At 40.8% G+C, this 19,104-nt stretch overlaps 4 protein-coding genes across 4 annotated transcripts; all 4 read right to left on the bottom strand.

The window, feature by feature from the left end:
• Positions 1 to 2,447: 2,447 nt before the first annotated feature.
• On the bottom strand, positions 2,448 to 5,983 carry LOC116213228 (serpin-ZX-like). Its single transcript, XM_031548091.1, has 4 exons — positions 5,918 to 5,983; positions 5,414 to 5,459; positions 4,725 to 4,840; positions 2,448 to 3,963 (listed from the first exon to the last, which is right to left on the bottom strand). Exons 1-4 carry the CDS (start codon positions 5,924 to 5,926, stop codon positions 3,328 to 3,330), a joined length of 807 nt encoding a protein of 268 aa, XP_031403951.1. The 5' UTR covers positions 5,927 to 5,983; the 3' UTR covers positions 2,448 to 3,327.
• A 3,869-nt stretch (positions 5,984 to 9,852) lies between these two features.
• LOC116215443 (serpin-ZX-like) lies at positions 9,853 to 11,148 on the bottom strand. Its single transcript, XM_031551153.1, has one exon. It carries the CDS (start codon positions 10,492 to 10,494, stop codon positions 10,000 to 10,002), a length of 495 nt encoding a protein of 164 aa, XP_031407013.1. The 5' UTR covers positions 10,495 to 11,148; the 3' UTR covers positions 9,853 to 9,999.
• Positions 11,149 to 15,400: 4,252 nt separating this feature from the next.
• Positions 15,401 to 16,437, bottom strand: LOC116214525. The gene is made up of 4 exons (XM_031549923.1): positions 16,202 to 16,437; positions 16,039 to 16,153; positions 15,681 to 15,957; positions 15,401 to 15,636 (listed from the first exon to the last, which is right to left on the bottom strand). The coding sequence occupies exons 1-4, from the start codon at positions 16,435 to 16,437 to the stop codon at positions 15,401 to 15,403; spliced, it is 864 nt and encodes a 287-aa protein (XP_031405783.1).
• Positions 16,438 to 17,564: 1,127 nt separating this feature from the next.
• On the bottom strand, positions 17,565 to 18,740 carry LOC116215193 (serpin-ZX-like). Its single transcript, XM_031550806.1, has one exon. The coding sequence runs from the start codon at positions 18,596 to 18,598 to the stop codon at positions 17,741 to 17,743; it is 858 nt and encodes a 285-aa protein (XP_031406666.1). The 5' UTR covers positions 18,599 to 18,740; the 3' UTR covers positions 17,565 to 17,740.
• Between the last annotated feature and the right edge of the window lie 364 nt (positions 18,741 to 19,104).

Below are 19,104 nucleotides of genomic sequence, written 5' to 3'. Positions count from 1 at the left end.
CACATATTGAAATTAAGAGGTCCACTCGATTAGATTCTAGTCATGACAGAGGAGGAAAACAAAGGGAAGTGATCCGGAAACGATCAGATTCTCTAGATTCTATGGAAATCATTTCTGCAGAAACCTATGCTTTTCTTAGGGAAAAAGACAAAAATCCCTATTGTGGTTTGGGATTGGGACAAATCGCACATTGTTCTTTTATTTGGGACAATTAGCCCCTTGTGGTTTGCTCCGTCAGACATAGGGAAGGAGTCACGGCGTTAAATTTTTTTTCATTTTCAGTCCTCAATCTTTCACATTTTAATCATTTTGATTATAAATGGGAAGCCTTCCCAAGTTGGAAAAAGGCCACCGTGATCTTGTCAGCAATCTTCACAGAGCATTCGGGCCAAAATTAGGACGTCCAGTTCCATGATCCCTCCCATCACTCGGTTGCAGAGCTTCTTTTCAGCCACAAACACCATCTTTGTACCGAGCTCAAAGTGTTGGATCCACATGGCTAACACTGCCTCCAAGCTTTCTCATTTCATCTCAACGGTCTCTTCGGGAGTGTATGCCTTCAGGTATTCCGGGTTTAACCTCCTCGGGGCTTTTGCTGTCCTTCTGTCCTATATCGATGCAAATATCCAAGCCATATTTATCCATAAGCATCTCCAAGATCAACTTGAAACCTCAATCTCCTGCTCAGTACCAAGATTCAAACTGGAAGCAACCTCATGCCATGTCCGGTCCTTTGTCGTTATAAATTGCCCATATGTTCTGATGCTTCAGCTACATAAATAAGCATACCATCGAACTCATTGTGCACGTTAAGGAGAGCCTTTTCAAGCAGCCCCTGGAAGCTCATTGCGTCAACCTCTGCCTCACAAAGTGCCTTGTGGTGACAAGTGTCTCCCGGAGCCGATGGGTCCAGAACTAGTCTGTGGCCTTGGTCCGGCTCAGGAACACTACCTCAGCAATTTCTGTGCAGGGGGGCCGTCCTCCCTGGCAATTGGTCATGGCTTCACTGAGCTCTTCAATGGAGCTCACCAGATAAGCCGCCTGAGCCGCTTAGCAGGGGAGCTCTCGGGGGAGAGCTTTGCGGAGAGATTGAGGAGCTGGTCTTGGAGGGACTCGAAGACCTGGAAGCTGTCAAGGAGGGCCAGGGCCTTGTTGGCCATGGCCTGGGACTGCAGCCGGCCAACCCTCCTAGAGGCAGTTGACAGAGCCTCATTAATCATGTCGAACTGCCTGTCCATCTTTTCAAGGCTCCCGTCGACCTTCTTTGAGTCCAGAAGGAGGGCTTTCAGGTCGGGCTGTGCCAACTCGAGCTTTCGGCTCCAGGATCGTCTACTAATCTGGAAGCCATTGAAGGGCCTTTCGCCAAATAGTGGTTCCAAATGGGAGAGGGATCTGCTTAAAATTGGATTCTTCTTCGAGCAGAAGAGTTGATTGCAATGAAGAAGACAATTTGATAATATGTGAGCCTGTCACATAAAAGATGATCAATCGATAGAAACAAAATTTTCATGGAGGAGTAAGAAGCATCTTTTAATATTTTGGGATTTTTTTTTTATGTCAAGCAGGAGTCTAATTAGTAACACGACACCTGCTGATGATAAAATGAATCAGTTTTTGTGGCAATGCAAACTCAATATTTATGCATTGAAACACCTGACATCACTAATTACGCTTGCTATAGTATCAATTGCTCAGTTCCTGTTCACATAAATCTTATAACGATTTGCTCCGATCTTAAAAGGAGAAAGAAAAAACAGAGGGAATGATGGCCAGCTGATTTAGTCCACGGAAAGATGAAGAGAACAGCAAGAACAAGAATTATTGAAAAGCTTTCAGCTTTGCTCATCATCAGGATCCAGAAGAGCTATCTATCTTCAGCGGAACTGCAGCTAAAAGCAAAATCGAAAATGATTGATCAACCGGCCACGTGAGTACCAAGATCCTGAAGAAATGGTCGATAAAAGCAGGATTACACCTAAAAGCACGGTTCACCTCGACACTAAAAGATCTGATGGGATGCCCTGCGACTAATCAAACAAAACTAGGGAGGGAGACAAAGCTACATGCTCGATCAATGATTTCATCGTCCAGCAATGCTTCCATGGCCTCTTTCTTTCATATCTCCGTTTTATCTATCCCGACAATCGTTGCACAGGAAGGAAATAATCTTTTTATAAGTTGAGTCTTTTCGGAGCAACATTATCAAATCAGAATAATGTTATTGTTCTGCTCCGATCGCAGGACATAAATGATGAGTTTGTTCTTCTAATTTTTCAGCAGCTTGTAAATGAAGAGAATAACATATAAAATGATTAAATTTTAGCTACAAGTAAGCATGAGGAAACATTAACTTTTACTTTTACCCAATTAATCCGTATAATCATTTAACATCAAAAGAATATAGGCAGAAGTTTTTTCTCAGACCCATTATATTTCTTTTAGAGCATTCCAGAAAGAAATCAAGATCATACATGACTGTTCAAAAGGAGAACTATATCGAGTTGCAAAAAATAAATTCCAAGTACATAAATCAACAAAAATGATAAAAGAATACTACCGAGACATCGTTAGGCAACGCAAAAATATTGATCAATTCAAAGAAAATTATCAGGAGTCTGGACTTATTTGAACTTGATGGTACTGTAGGGCATAAGCTTGTAAAAACTAGAACTACACAAAAACCATCTACACTTATTTGAACTTGATGGGACATCACCTGTCCTGGGGATTGATAACCTGACCTACAAAGAGAACAACTCTGGTCACCTCTTCTCGGATGATGAACATGAACGGGTGGTCGGCGACAAAGTCCACATATTTTGGTGGAGAAGAACGCCTCTTACATGTACAGAGATGCATAACAGTAACAGCAGCTGCTTCTGTGCCCTCTTCGTTAACCTCGACAAAGGCCTTCTGGATTATTTTTGAAAGAGGGATGGATTCATCCTCTGCCACCTCTGACAAGCATCCCAGTGGCACACCCAGATTATCTAGGCGATTGGCAAGGTCTATAAACTTGGACAAGATCTTGAATTTGGGGATCCGGAATTGACCCACTGGCACCTTTTTGTAAGGAAGGTGACAGTTTAAGAATTCGGCATCAAAGCAGGCTCTTTCCATGAGACCGCGCAGCCCGTCCCGCTCATTTGGAAGGAAGAAGCACATGGAGAAGCTGCGATCTAGATCACCACCTGGCTTGTAGCGAAGCTGAAGGACTTTGAACCCCTCGTACATGCCAATAAACTGGTCTTTGTTGCTGGTCATGAAGGGGACCCAAACAGGGGCCTGGCCAGCTGGGGGATAGAAGTCATAGTTTCTTGTTCTGGATTAATCAAACTTCTCGACCCAAGCTCCCTTGAAGTACAGGGCATTCGCTAACACGAGCATGGTTAATGTGGTGATGTCACGGGGGCTGACAACTCTATCGATGAGTCCATTTGTCTCCTTCTTTACCCATTTGTTCACCTGATTTACCACTTCACTAGGCTTATTCTTGAAATCGACGAGTTTAGCAGCAGCCTTGTATTCTTCTTCCACCATGCGCTTGAATGCAGGTTTCAGAGTCATCGTCCTCTCTATCCAAGCCCCGTATGCCACAGAGAGCTTCGGCCCTCCCACTGGGCTGCTGTCCTCAAACACACGCTCGACCACCTCCGAGGCGAACCTACTTAGTGTCTCGGTGGACCTACCTCCAAGAAACTGCAGCAGGTTTTCCCTTTCGGATTCCCGCATCCCTGCTGCCACCATTCCAAGAACCAACTGAATCGAGAGAGGTGAGAATACCGCTGATTGGCGGGTCCCTGAGAAGGCTTCCCACGACAGCCTCATCGCGATTTCGACTTGGTTCCTGGCCATCCCCTGCATCTCTGCGTCGATCGCCACCCGCGGCATTGCCCTCTTGGAGGCCATCCCCAGCATTTCCCTGTGGATCGCTGCATGCGGCCTTGCCCAGTTTGTGCCGGACTGAGTAGAAAAATATGATTTGTCCATTCCATTAAATTTTGGGACGTACGGAGATGTGGATTGAAAGCAGATGGGTCCTATTATATAATTTTTGATGATCATTAGCATTGTGCCTATCCTATTTCTTGATTTTGGGAAGTTTTAATTAGGAAATTGATATGAAATTATATATTGGAGAGTATTCATGCAACTAAAAAGAAAAAAACTTTACTTATTTTCAGAAAATTGGTTTCAGAAAATTTGTTAACTTTACTCCAGTTATTTTTAATTCAACAACACAATCATTACAAATCAATTAAAACCAAAACTCAACTCTAAAATCAAACACAACCTAAGTAACTGCCAGCTCTAATCCCAGGAGGATGTGGTACTGGCTCCATTAGATACGGTGGAGAACTATAATAAGGATTCATAGAGCCTCTAAGGTTAAGGTACATATATCATACTGAGGAGGGATTGAAGAGGCATGAGGTGGCACATCCATGTACATAGAAGAAGGTACTCGAGAATCCATATATAATGATGGAGATGGGAATCCTCGCAGAGAACTCGCATTGCCGATAAACATAGAAGTAGGTAGCCCAGGAGCGATATATGGTGATGCACCTCGGGAAGGTTGTGCAGGATTCACAGCAGATTTGTAACCCGAAGAAAAATGATGGCAGATTCTTATAATCAATATAATCTTTGATAAAATGATAGAGAAGTTAAGACAAAAATACCAGGAAATCTAAAGCTAAGCAGAACTCTAAAATACCTACCCGACTACGGTCAGCTGGCCTCGATTTTGTGCAATTTCGCCTGTTACAGGTTTTTCTGTATGGGAAATTGACATTGCCACAGCTGGGGCAAGTCCAATCATCTTTCCCTTGGCCACCTGCAAAATGGCCATTTAAATAGATGAGGAAGATTCACAACCGACAACCCTCGGAAAATTTTGTATGAATAAGAACTACACGCTGTCATCACAGGACATAAAACAAAAGACTATTAATTCCCGAAGCGGTATCGACCGCAAAACTCGGGATGATGAAGATAATCAATAACATCAAACTCTAAAAATTGCAGGCAATGCTATAGAGGATAGTGATTGATTTTCAATGCGGAGCAAGCTTTGATTGGGTAAAGAGATGAGGAGAGTGATCACGTCTCTGCAAGTTCGTCTCCGACAATATGAGTTGCTAAAAAGTGAATGTTGCCAGACGCTCACGACATGGATGGGGCTCTATTCATTGTTTTGAAGTCTATCAAACAAGATTAACAGCAATTGCTGTTTCAAGCGAAGACAGGATAGTATATCAATACCGGGAGACAAAGGAAGGATTATGTCGAACCAGCATATCAGATCGTAAAGCTTTTGAACAGGTTCATATCTCAAGATCTTTCAGGCATAGGGAGCAGGAGGAATTGAGAGACATCATAGACTTACAAAGAGATCCGAATCACATACCATTGGTTCTGGCTCGTTTGACAGCTGAAGAGTTTCTGTTACCAACCTACACATAATGAAACAACTCGAGATATCAACTGAAACGATCATCCCCAAATCATATCAACAAAACCATATCAAGAACTCGAGTTATCTTCCTTTATCACTAAATCCAGCGAAAAAAGAAGTCATCTTAGCATAATATTTTTCCCACTCTTCATCTTGATAACAGCCCCGCGATCGATAGAATCCTGGCCGGTCCTGGGCATCTCAATCCCCAGGCACCTCTAATAGAACTGAAGCAACGGAATGCAATTAACTAAACAACCCTCTGACGAAATTTTTAACATACATTCCATGGAATTCTGCCAAATCAGTGAAAGTTATTTGGTGAGACTGAGGATAAATTCAGGAAACGATGACTTAGAACTAGCTAATTTCAGATAAGTCTAACAATGAAATCTCCACGGAACCGAAGCAAACAGAACTTGGAACAAACACAGGACTACTTAAACCGGAGATTACCTGAGACATTTTTCTGGCGTCGGTGGTAGGACGAAGACGGCAGTAAAGCAGGAGCGTACTTCTCGTCGACCACTTGCAAGAGCATTAAATAGCTAAATGAACCGAGTAGAGCATATTTCTTGTCGGGCAAGAAAGCAAAATTAAGTGCTTTATCTACATAAGGAAGTACTTTATTCACACAAAATGATCATTTATATATTTATTTATTGAACCAATGTGAATTGGTTCAAACGGTTCGGCACTAATGAACGGAGAAAATTCACGTGTGGAGAAAATTCATTTATACCATTGGTTCCTTTAAGATCTCGAGTTCGAGTCTTGTGAATGAACAAAATTTACGTTAAGAAAGTTTTATCTTTTACTGGGCCGACTTGACTCGGCTGAATTAGTCGAGACATAATTGGACTTCGAGATATCAAAGTTCACACCGAAAAATTATATGTTATTAATAATATTAATATAATCAGATTAATAAAATTATTTTAATCAAAATTAAGGTAATAAGTTTAAATTATAACATAAATTCAAAATTGTGCAGCAAAACTGAAACGTATATGTAAAATGTTACAAGGGTTAATCTTAATTTGCTGCAAGAAGTTTGGACCAATCTCAGCTTAGCCCCCGTAATTTGGGTCTTCTCTAATTAGCAACCTCAACAGAATCTTCCGTTTGGTTTCGCAGTTAAAATCACAAAAAATTTAACTTTAACTCAACACAATACACAATAAAAATACGCATTTCTCGAGTAAAAAATTTTAACTTTAACTTTAACTCAACACACTACACAATCATTTTGTCATTTTCCACAATCAAAATTAAAGTTATTTTAATTTTGAAACCAAACACACCATTAGATTTTCAAAATTAGAACATATTAATACGTATGCAATTACGGACAGGCAGATCCTTAATCCGAATTATTAGATAATGGAGCATGGTAATTGAATTTCGCCTTTTGTCCTCCAGCATACTTAAGGATCCAATCTCGTAAACCATTTTGAAGGAGCTCTGTAATTTGGTCGATTTAAAGAAGATGGAGCGAAGTTGAAAAAAACAGAGAGTCGACATATTGATATTGGTAATAATGTATGGAGGAAAGAGGATGTGGAATAACATACGTGGAAATTGTATATTTTAATATACAGTTAAAATGAAACTTTCTTGCGGATGAAGTCTCAAGGAATGTGAATGGTTATTTAATATTTTATAGGGATTATTTATATATATAATTAATTAGAAATAAAGCTTCCTTGTGAGTGATACCAAGCAACAAGAGTCAAGGCCTTCACAAATGGTACATCTTCTTAATTCTAGGATGGTACAGTGTCGTCGAACATTTTTTTTTTCGTTTTGCTATTATGTATCACATATAGATTAGGAAATTATACAGGCTAACTCCCAATAATAAATCCCAAAATATACTCAATATGTGATTTCCGATTTATGCCCGAGGTTTTTCTTTTTTCTTTTTTCTTTTTTCAATTTGCGTTATTTACAGTCGTTAATTTCAAGGTTGCTCTTCAAAGAATTTAAAAGTCAGACATGACATAGAATCATATAAAACTAATATGAATGGTTAATTAACACTAATCGATTTTTTTTCTTTTTTATCACATGTGAAACCCTTTCATTTTTTTTTCTTTGAGTGTGAATCTTGATATCCAAAAGTTCAATTGAGCCTCCGACTAATCCAATTGAACCGGATCGGCTTATTAAGGGGTAAAGCTCTTAACCCCACCCAATGAATCAATGATATGCATAGGATAGGTAGATGACCCTCTCTAAATTGGCAGGTTCATGCTATCCACCGACTTCATTTTATAGGTGTCCATCGCAACACGAGTCTAGCTTGCCAAATATACTACATTGCGCATCCCTCTCACATTTTTTTTTATATATTTTTAATTTCGGGGTAATAACAATTATAGGAGCATTGCTCATTCCAGAAATGGAGAATTGTTCTCCTCCGAATAATCGTGTTTATATTTGTTGCTTAGTGCTCAATCAGCAGCTTATTAGTAAACGCAAATTATAGTGAAGTCCTAAAAAAACAAAGAGAGATTCATTTCTATATTTTTCTTAATTAATCTTTGATCTAATGTACATCAATAATTTGATATGAACCATATATACAAGATTTGTCAAGGTGTGCATCGGGCTCTTGACAGTATGGGATCTCACCTTCAAGTGCGGTAAAAAGAGTACCAATTAATGTCCATTTTAATCGAGTCATAAGATCTGAAATTGCTCATAAGAATAACCGAGTTAGTCTATTTAAGACGACATATATATTTGTGAAAGAGACGTTCACATTCTCGAGAAGGACCTCTCTATATCCACTTCGCTATCGTACGTGCAACTGATTTAAATGTGAAGTCGACCCGAACATGGGTGACAGCGGGGGCTATTGGTGCGTCCGAGAGGGAAGAAGGGCAAGCGGCCAACAGGACAAATAGTCTGAATATATGTACATAAATATCTCTCTCTCTCTCTCTCTCTCTATATATATATATATATATATATATATAGATATATAATGGTTAATGGGAATATTTCACGTAATGTTTTCATAGTGCTCTCGATTCTCAATCGGGCGGGTGCTGGGGCTTCATTGATGACAACCATCCTCTCATAACCGACATCTATTCTCTTTCCATAATTTAATATGTTAACGATTTTGTATTTTAAAATTTTAAAATTATTAAAAAAGTTGACCATATTATCTTTGAGAATAGTCTAACATTGGTTGGTGACCACTGAGGGCTTGCCAACTGCCACCATCCCTATCGGCGAGAGGGCGAGACCCACAACTTCTTTGTCTTTATCTGTTTATTATTCACAGTTTCTCTATTATTATTATTATTATTATTATTAAAAATTGATATAATTATAAAAGTTCCCAATTTTTCAAGTAATATTCTCACGGTATTAGTCAACGTAGTTAAACTAGAGGAGTGTCATTTTTTCTAAGAATGATGTTAAAGTGTAATTTGAGGCTGATAGAAGTGTAATTTACTTTGTAAATATGTTGATGTTTCTTCAATTTACGAGTATTGAGTTTTTCAGATCATACTACCAATATGTGTTCATCGCGAACACGTGGGCTATTATATTGTCCCAGTACTGGAACCACTTCAAGTCCACGCTCCTCTGGGAGAGGGAGCTGCTTGAATTGTTCTGTGAGCAAAATAGTTGATTGTAATGTAGACAATTTGATAATATGCGAAACTGTCGCATAAACAACGGGCACGATGCAATGGCAGGACTTGATCAATCGACAGAAACAAAATTTCCTGGAGGAAGCAGACAGATAGAGGAGTTAGGAACAATCTTTAACATTTTGGGATTTATTTATGTCAAGGAGTGTAATTAGTAACACCTGCTGATGATAAAATGATCTGGTTTTTGTGGTGATGTAAACTCCAGATCTATCCGAACAAGAACCTGATATCACTAGTGCGTGCTATAGTATCGACTGCTCACTTTTTGATCAAATAAACCTGATCATGATTTGCTCCGATCTTAAAAGAAGAAAGGAAAATAAGGAATAACTTGCTATCTGATTTAGTCCAGTGAAAGATGAATAGAACAGCAAGAAGAAGAATTGCTCAAAAGCTTTCAGTTTGGCTCATCATCAGGTTCTTGACGAGCTATCTGTCTTCATTCGGAACTGAAGCTAAATGCAAAAGATCCTCTAAAAATGGTCGATAAAAGCAGGACTATATGTATCGAGTCGCAAAAGATATATTTCATGCACATAAATCAGCTAGAATTATCAAAAATAGTACCGACACACCTTGTCTGGCAATGCATAACTATTGACCAACTAAAATGAAAATGATTAGAAGCAACAAATTCCAAAGAAATGGTTGAAGCTGGCTAAGTTTTATTGCGAGAGTCTGGAGTTTTAGGGAGCAAGTGCCTCTATACCGGGACATACTGTAATGCATAAGGTAAAATCCTAAAACCTTAAACTAGCAAAATCTAGAACTATATAAAGGCCATCTGCAATTATTTGAACATCATCTGTCCTGGGGATTGAGCACCTGACCTACAAAGAGAACAGCTCCCGTGGTCTCCTGTCAGATCACAAGCATGAATGGGTGGTCCGCGACAAAGTCCACATATTTAGGCGGACTAAAATCCATCGCACAACCAGCTCGGCCAACCATAGCGGTAACAGCAGCAGCTTCTGTGCCCTCTTTGTTAATCTCGACAAAGGCCTTCTGGATTATTCTTGAAACAGAGATGAGTTCATTCTCCGCCACCTCTAACAAGCATCGCTTTGGCACACCCAGATTATGTAGGTGATCAGTTAAATCATCAAACTTTGACAAGATCTTGAATTTGGGGATCCGGAATTGGCCCACAGGCACCTTGTTATAAGGAACATGGTATTTTAAGAATTCAGGGTCAGAGCAGGCCTTTTCCATTAGACCGCGCAGCCCGTCCCATTCATCTGGAAGAAAGAAGCACGTGGAGAGACTGCGGTCTAGATCACCACCCTGCTCGTAGTCAAGCCAAAGGACTTTGAACCCCTCATACGTGCCGATAAACTGGTCCTTGTCGCTGGTCATGAAGGGAACCCGAACAGCGGCCTGGCCACTTGGTGGATAGAAGTAATTGTCTCTTGCTCTGGACACATCGAACTTCTCGACCCAAGCTCTCTTGAAGTACAAGGCATTCGCTAACACGAGCACGGTTAACTTGGAGATGTCAGCGGGGGTGACAATGCTGTCATTGAGTCTATTGGTCTCCTTCTTTGCCCATTCGTTCACCTGATTCACCACTTCACCGAGGTTATTCCTGAAGTCGACAAATTTAGCAGCATTCTTGTACTCTTCCTCCACTGCGTGCTTGAATTATGGTTTCAGAGTCAACGACCTCTCTATACAAGCCCCGTAGGCCACAGAGAGCTTAGGCCCTCCCACGGAGCTGCTGTCCTCGAACACGTGCTCAACCACCACCGAGGCGAACCTGCCGAGCGTCTCGGGGACCTCTCTATCCAAGCCCCATAGGCCACAGAGAGCTTAGGCCCTCCCACGGGGCTCTTGTCCTTGAACACGTGCTCGACCACCTCCGAGGCAAACCTGCCGAGCGTCTCGGTGACCTCTCTATCCAAGCCCCATAGGCCACAGAGAGCTTAGGCCCTCCCACGGGGCTCTTGCCCTCGAACACGCGCTCGACCTCCTCCTCCGAGAACCTGCCGAGCGTCTCAGTAGACCTGCCCCCAAGAACATACTGTCACCCCAGGACATAAAACAAAAGACCATCAACTCGCGATCCACCATAAGATTTTGGGATGACTTAGATAATCAATAACACCAATCAAACGGTAAAAATTGTGGGCAATGCAACGGACAACAGTGGTGATTCGAATGCCGGGGCAAGCTTTGACAGATGAGAAGGAGGTGAGAAACATCACGAAGATGCACCCGCAACAGGTTCTGGTTGTGGAAGGAGATGAGCAGAGTGGTCATGTCTCTCCGAAGTACGCCGTAGTCAATGAGTTGCTAAAAAGTGCTAGTTGCCAGGCGCTAACAACATGGATGGGGCTCTATTCATTTGTTTTTGAACTTTAACGAACAAGATGAACAGCAATATTGCTGCTTTCAAACTGAGCCAGGATAGTACGAAACCAACACCAGGAGACAACAGAGGATTATGTCGTACCAGCACAACACATGGGATCATTGAGTGTAACGGGATATTGAAAAGGTTCATATCTCAAAGATCTTTCAGCCATAGGGAACTGGAGGAATTAAAAAGACAATAGACATTGTAGACACACAGAGATCCGAAGTACATACCATTGGTTCTGGCTCGTTTGGAAGCTGAAGAGTTTCTGTTATTAACCTACAGATCATGAAAACATCCAATTTCCGTCATGACTAATCAATGCAAACAATCAATCCGTAAACCATATCAACAACTCGAGATGCCTTCCTTTATCACTAAATTCAGTTAAAAAAAGAAAGTCATCTTAGCGCAATATTTCACTCACACTCCATCTTAAGAACAATCCCGGGATCGATAGAATCCTCGCTGGTAAAGGAAGTAATAGAGTACAATTGACTAAACAATCTCCAGGCACCTCTAGTTAATAGAACTGAAATAACTGAATACAATTGAATAAACAATCCTCTGATGAAATCCTTAACATAGTTTTTACGGAGTTTTGATATATATCGATGAAAGTTTTTCATTGAAACTGAGGATAAATTGGGGAAACGATAACCTAGAACTAGCCAATTTTAGATCGATATAACAATCAAATCTCCAAGGGAAGCAATCAAGCAAACAGAACTTGGAATGAACACATAACGCCTGAAAACGGAGATTACTTGAGACATTTTTTTTTCAGTGGTGGTGGTAGAACGAAGACGGCAGTGGGACCGCGAAGTTGAGGCGTGAGTGAAGGGAAGGGTTGGCCGATGAGGAGGAGCTCTTATCATCTGACGACTTGCCCTTGCAGAGGGTAGACTCAACAAAATAAAACCGAAGAGCTCAATTAATTTCTTGCCGGGCAAGAAAGCCCAAAATATACACAATATATATATATATACACACACACTATATAACGACACGATTCTTCTACCATTTTTAGTGAAATTACTTATGTTCGTCCCCCAACTGACAAAGTTACTTTCTCTTTTGGCCCCCTAAAGAGTTCTTTTGAGTGTGATGTAGAAGGTTTCATAATCACTTTTTCATATAATTATAAGCAGATTTTGTGTTTGGTGAGAGTTTTTTCAACCATAGTTTGGGTCAAAATTGTGATTGCAAAAGTGATTTTCTCTAGCATGTTAATAGGTGCTCATGAAATTTACTTATGCTCATTCTGTTTCAATTATTAATAATTGTCTTTTTAACTTTGAACAGTTTTTAATTATTATCTCCCAAATGCTTTTCTAAAATCAACACTTATTTTTCAGTAGTAATACTTATGTACTTTCATTGCAGCAACAACTCTCTCGAACCAACTCGCGCACCCAAACCCTCCCCCCTCCCCGGGACCAAAATTGTGCGTCTGTCCCAGGCAGACAACACAAACAAATAATGATAGAAATATTCATGTTTAAAAAGGATAATTAGAGTATACGAAATAATTTCATGTAAATTTCACTTCTTGCATGCGCTACCGTGCGTAATTTAGAGAAAAAATAATTATCATAATTAATTAATTATAAAATAAAAAATGAGAGTGGCTTATGTCGATGTTATATACCACGTTCTATGCATGCATATTTCAAAAAATGAAAGGAAAAAAACCCAAGTTTACTCCAACGTAAGAATGAAATTAAAATTAATATTTAAAATATAGGATAAGTATGATCAGTTTTTATGAGCACATGTTTCCAATCGCTAAAATTAATCAAATTATGGTTTTAAAATAACTGGCCAAATATTGATTATGCTTAAAGATTAAAAAAAACACTTATGCAATTGCCTATCCATATAAATATTATTAGTATTAAAATAAGTATATATATATATATTATGATATTTAGTCATGCGGCTTTTACCAAATTTTTTATAATTTCTAAAATTGAATGATTATTTTCTTATTAGATATTGATTTAATAGAAGATTTTTGAGAAGATTTTATCATCTACATAATATTTGATACTTATGAACATTTTATTTAAGATAGAATTAATATATAATCACATCTATATTAATATTTTAATAAATGAGTATTTATTTACCGAAAAAAATAAAGGTGTATTCATACATATATATATATATATATATGATCTAACTATACATTTTTACTTACTTTATTAGTGAGTCAATTATCAATAGTAGCATATTTGATAAAATATATTCTTATTGATTGTAAATTATGATTTATAACCGTTAGATTTAAACATATGATATATAATAAAATTGTTAAAAGAAAACTATCACGTTCTACCCAGTGCAACCCACGAGTTTCACGACTAATTTAAATGAAAACGCAAGCTGGCCTTAAATGAAACATGTATAAGATTATATGCCTAAATTTCCAACAACTTTTAACTTTTTTTAAATATATATATATATAGTTCGTTATTTACAGGACATGTTTTGAAATATTCAACTTTTCATGATTATACATATCATATATTTCGAGTTTGTTGAATTTTCTAATTGTGTAACCTTTTTTTCAAGTTTCAAATAAATATATTCAGTAGAACCATGCCTAGTTTGCTAGTGATGGGGTCGATTCGTCTTTTGAAAGAACAAAAAACAGAAGCGTTATCTATCATATGGAACGTTACCTCTTATACAGTAAAATGATGCCGTTCGTATTCATCTAATAATTTCGACATTTTAAAATAGCTGTACTACATAAAAACTCGTATTTGAAAATCGAAGATCACTTTGAAATGAAGAATTTAAATGAGCAGAAGACAGCATTGCAGAGATATCACGCAGCCATCTGCAAAAAGTATACCAGCATTGGATCTGGAGAGCTAGTGGTCCTTGACGTCGCATTCCATGGGACCCAACGGGTTCTCTCCGGGCCTCCTGAGTCCCTCAAATCACCATGTTTCAAGTTACTTCCTCGCCTTCATGAAGATCTCTCCCCTGTCGAAAATCTGGTCCAGCAGTCCCTCTCTAATGGCTCGGGATCAGTAACGTACGAAGTCCCCTCCAACACTGAAGCGAACCACTCTACGAACTCAGCATGGACAGGGACCACGAGCTTCATGGTCGCCTCCTCAATCTACTCTCTGAGGTCAGCTTCCGGGATGAAGTAAGAGCTCTGGCTCTGCTGTGACATCTCCTCAAGGCCCTTCTGGAATGCCACCATTTCGCCTCTGGCGTCCTTGCAGCTCACCTCCTCATGTTGATGCTGTCTTCCCTTTCCAATAGCCTCATGAGTGGGCCACTAGCCTACTTCTGATACCTGTAGGCTGACTCCTCGGGAACAACCTTGTCCTGCCTCTTCATGTACTAATTAATCCCCGAGCTGCCTCCCGGGCTCTGTGTTTCGCGTTCTCATGATGTACCTGTTAATGCAAGTGCACTACCATGCTGCAGGAGTGATATATATTAAGGTGTATTCATTTTATGAGTTCCGAGTTTTCAGATCATTGTACTAAATACAAATATGCGTTCTTTACAAACGTGTGGACTAGTATATTGTTCCAGTACTGCAACCTCTTTGACTCCTTGTTCCTATGGAGGGCCTCCATGATGTTCAAAATAGCGTCTGAGTAGATTATCATCGCTCTCCTGTTTCCATAAGATCCCTAAATTGAATGAATTCAACACGATGTTACTGCATGGACAGCCTCCATATCTGCTTGGTCCTCAGCACCTGTGTCATAGAGGCACTGTAATTGTCCAGTGCAAGGGACTTCAGTTAATTCATGGCAAACCTCACGAGCTTTAGGACAGAACCGTCCTCTGAGGCTGCAACCGGTCACCCTCAATTTGGAGCCCAAACTCCCTGAAGACCTTGCTCGATGCATGGACGAGGAGCTTCTCGAGCTATCCCAGGCCCCCAGCTTCACCATCAAAGATGGACAAGAACTCCAGCTTAAGATTCTCCAGGGAATCAAACATGTCCAGTAGCTTGAACAGCTTCTTTGGTCCCTTCTTGCGCCTCCTGACTCCCTTCACGAACTGGGAGAGGACTGCCATGAACTTGTCAACATTCTTCACAGAGCATGCGGGCCAAATCAGGACTTCCATGATCCCTCCCAGGACTTGGCTGCAGAGTTTCTCTTTGCCCACAAACAAGATCTTTAGAGCGAGCATAGTCTCCAACCGATCTCTTTGGGAGTGTAGGCCTTCAGGTATTCCGAGTTTAACCTCCTCAGGGCTTTTGCTGTCTTATTGTATCTGAACTTGACGAATATATCCATGCAAATACCCAAACCATCATTGCCCATAAGCATCTCCGAGATCTTACACAGAACCTCAATCTCCTGCTCAGTAACAAGATCTGAACTAGAAACAACCTCGCCCCCAGTCTGGTCCTCGCCGTTATAAATTTCCCATATGTTCTGATGCGTCAGCTGCCTCAGCATACTCTCGAACTCATTCTGCGGGTTAAGGAGAGCCTCATCGAACCATCCCCAACCTCATTGCATCAACCTTTGTCTCATAAAATGCCTTAAGGTGACCAGGGTCTCCCGGAGCCGATGGGTCCGGAACTGGTCTGTGGCCATGGTCCTGCTCAGGAACTCGACTACCTCTGCAACTTCTGTGCAGCAGGCCCACCCTCCCTGGCGATTTAGTCTGTCGCTTCATTGAGCTTTTTGATGGAGCTACATAACTGATACACACCGCCTGAGCCGCTTCCTAGGGGAGCTTTCGGAGGAGATCCTTGAGGAGAGATCGAGGAGCTGGTCTTGGAGGGACTCGAAGATCTGGGAGCTGTCAAGGAGGGCCAGGGCCGGTGTGATACCCTTGTTTATACGGGTGTCCAGGGCCATCTTAGCCATGGCCTGGGACTGCAGCAGGGCAAACCGTCTATAGAGAACCGACAGAGCCTCGTCAATCATGTCGAAGTGCCGGTCCATCTTTTCAAGGCTCCTGTCAACCTTCTTTGAGGCCAGAAGGAGGGTTTTCAGGTGGGGCCGTGCCAACTTGAGCTTTCTGTCTCAGGATCGCCCCCTGACCAGGAAGCTATTGAAGGGCCCTTCGCTCGATAGCGGTTTTAAATGGGAAGGGGGTCTTTTTTAAAATTGAATTATTCTGCGAGAAGAGTTGATTGTAATGAAGAAGACAATTTGATAATATGCAATGAAGCACCTGATATATCTAATTATGCGTGCTATAGTATCAATTGCTCGCTTTCTGATCAGATAAATCTTATCCCGATTTGCTCCGATCGTAAAAGGAGAGAAAAACAGAGGGAATAATGACCAGCTGATTTAGTCCAGGCAAAGATGAAGAGAACAGCAAGAACAAGAATTATTGAAAAGCTTTCGGCTTTGCTCATCATCAGGATCCCAGAAAGCTATCTGTCTTCAGCGGAACTGAAGCTAAAAGTGAAATCGGAAATGATTGATCGACCGGCCAGGTGAGTACTAAAATCCTGAAGAAATGGTCAATAAAACTTAGGATTACACCTAAAACCACGGTTTCCACATTTTGACACTGAAAGATGTGATGGGATGCCCTGTGGCTAATCAAACTTTGCTGATGACCAAGGGAGAGAGACAAGGCTACATGCTCGCACAATGATATGATCTCCCTCCTTATCTATCCCCATAATTGTTGCACAGGCAGAAATTATAATCTTCTTATATGTTGAGGGGTTCCGCGGCAACGTTATCAAATAAGATATAATGTTTATCGTTCTGCTCAGATCGTAGGACATAAATGATGGGTTCGTTCTTTTAATTTTTCAGCAGCTTGTAAATGAAGAGAAAACATATAAATGATACGTAGAATCTTTTAGCCTATTAATACTTAGAATCTTATAACATCAAAAGAAGATAAGCAGAAGTTTTTTCTCAAATCCATTATATTTCGCTTAGACGTTGCATTATAGAAAGAAATCAGGATCATACACGACTGTTCAAAAGGAGAACTATATCGAGTTGCAAAGTAAATTCCAAGTACATAAATCAACAAAAATGATAATAAAAAAAAAATAGTACCAAGAAATCTTGTCAGGCAATGCGAGAATATTGATGAACTCCAAAGAAAATTATCATAAACAGGACGAAGAAATGATTGAAGCTAGCTAAGTTTTATTGCAAGAGTCTGGACTTATTTGAACTTGATGGGATATACCATAGGGCATAAGCTAGATTCAACAGTAAACTTGCAAAAACTAGCAAAAACCGTCTACACTTATTTAAACTTGATGGGACATCACCTGTCCTGGGGATTAAGCACCTGACCTACAAAGAGAACGACTCCAGTCACCTTCTCTCGGATGACGAACATGAATGGGTGGTCGGCCACAAAGTTCACATATTTCGGCAGACTAGAAGATCTCGGACAAGCACCGTAACGATGCATAACAGTAACAGCAGCAGCTTCTGTGCCCTCTTCGTTAACCTCGACAAAGGCCTTGTGGATTATCTTTGAAAGAGAAATGGGTTCATCTTCCACCACCTCTGACAAGCATCCCAGTGGCACACCCAGATGATCTAGGCGCTCATCCAAATCATCAAACTTTGACAAGATCTTGAATTTGGGGATCCGGAATTGACCCACTGGCACCTTTTTGTATGGAACGTGACAGTTTAAGAATTCGGGCTTAGAGCAGGCTCTTTCCATGAGACCACACAGTCCATCCCGCTCATCTGGTAGGAAGAAGCACATGGAGAAGCTGCGGTTTAGATCGCCACCCTGCTCATAGTCAAGCCGAAGGACTTTGAACCCCTCGTACGTGCTGATAAACTGGTCCTCGTTGCTGGTCATGAAGGGAACCTGAACAGGGGCCTGTCCACTTGGGGGATAAAAGTCATTGTATCTTGTTCTGGAGACATCGAACTTCTTGACCCATGCTCCCTTGAAGTACAAGGCATTCGCTAACACGAGTAAGGTTAACTCTGTGAAGTCACCAGGGCTGACAACACTATCGATGAGTCCATTGGTCTCCTTTTTTACCCATTCATTCACCTGATTTACCACTTCACCGGGCTTATTCTTGAAATCAACGAGTTTAGCTGCAGCCTTGTATTCTTCATCCACCATGCGCTTGAATGCGGGTTTCAGAGTCATCGACCTCTCTATCCAAGCCCCGTATGCCACAGAGAGCTTCGGCCCTCCCACGGGGCCACTATCCTCAAACACACGCTCAACCACCTCCAAGGCGAACCTGCTTAGTGTCTCGGTGGACCTACCTCCAAGAAACTGCTAGTTCCACGGGGCTAACGGAAGCGTAAAAAGGAACAGAAATTCAAAATTTCTTACCCGTGAAACTAATTCCAAGACCTACTAGAAGAGTAAGAGTAAATAAAAGCGTACCTGGAATATTTAAAGTTGTCGACCGATCGTCCCACGCGTGACGCCTCTACTGGTATCCACACCGACTTTGTCGACGAGTTTTCGAGATCGGCGGTGCTAGCGACCAACACTCGAAAGAAACACCCCGATGCGACACCCGAAATTTATTAGACTAGTAGGATTAATTCAAATTGAACAATTCAACTTGAATTTCCTTACACTTATACACGTACACCCATATACATGTATATATATCTCATATATCTAAACATGCATGCTGC

Source organism: Punica granatum, chromosome 7 (assembly GCF_007655135.1).
Source record: "Punica granatum isolate Tunisia-2019 chromosome 7, ASM765513v2, whole genome shotgun sequence".
Lineage (NCBI taxonomy): Eukaryota > Viridiplantae > Streptophyta > Magnoliopsida > Myrtales > Lythraceae > Punica > Punica granatum.
Note: the sequence above shows the minus strand (reverse complement) of the source record. Positions and strands in the feature narration are given on the sequence as shown.

Bases quoted from the DNA above. Each gene is read 5' to 3' on its own strand.
- LOC116213228 (XM_031548091.1), bottom strand. The intron at 4,841-5,413 runs GTATGTGATTCG...GCCATTTTGCAG, and splicing joins CAAACGAGCCAGAACCAATG to GTGGCCAAGGGAAAGATGAT. The intron at 3,964-4,724 runs GTAGGTATTTTA...TTTTCTACTCAG, and splicing joins GGCCAGCTGACCGTAGTCGG to TCCGGCACAAACTGGGCAAG.
- LOC116215443 (XM_031551153.1), bottom strand. From the start codon at position 10,494: ATGACCAGCGACAAGGACCAGTTTATCGGCACGTATGAGGGGTTCAAA.
- LOC116214525 (XM_031549923.1), bottom strand. From the start codon at position 16,437: ATGGACCGGCACTTCGACATGATTGACGAGGCTCTGTCGGTTCTCTAT. The intron at 16,154-16,201 runs GTGTGTATCAGT...ATGAAGCGACAG, and splicing joins CCTAGGAAGCGGCTCAGGCG to ACTAAATCGCCAGGGAGGGT. The intron at 15,637-15,680 runs GTTGGAGACTAT...TTGTGGGCAAAG, and splicing joins CTACACTCCCAAAGAGATCG to AGAAACTCTGCAGCCAAGTC.
- LOC116215193 (XM_031550806.1), bottom strand. From the start codon at position 18,598: ATGACTCTGAAACCCGCATTCAAGCGCATGGTGGATGAAGAATACAAG.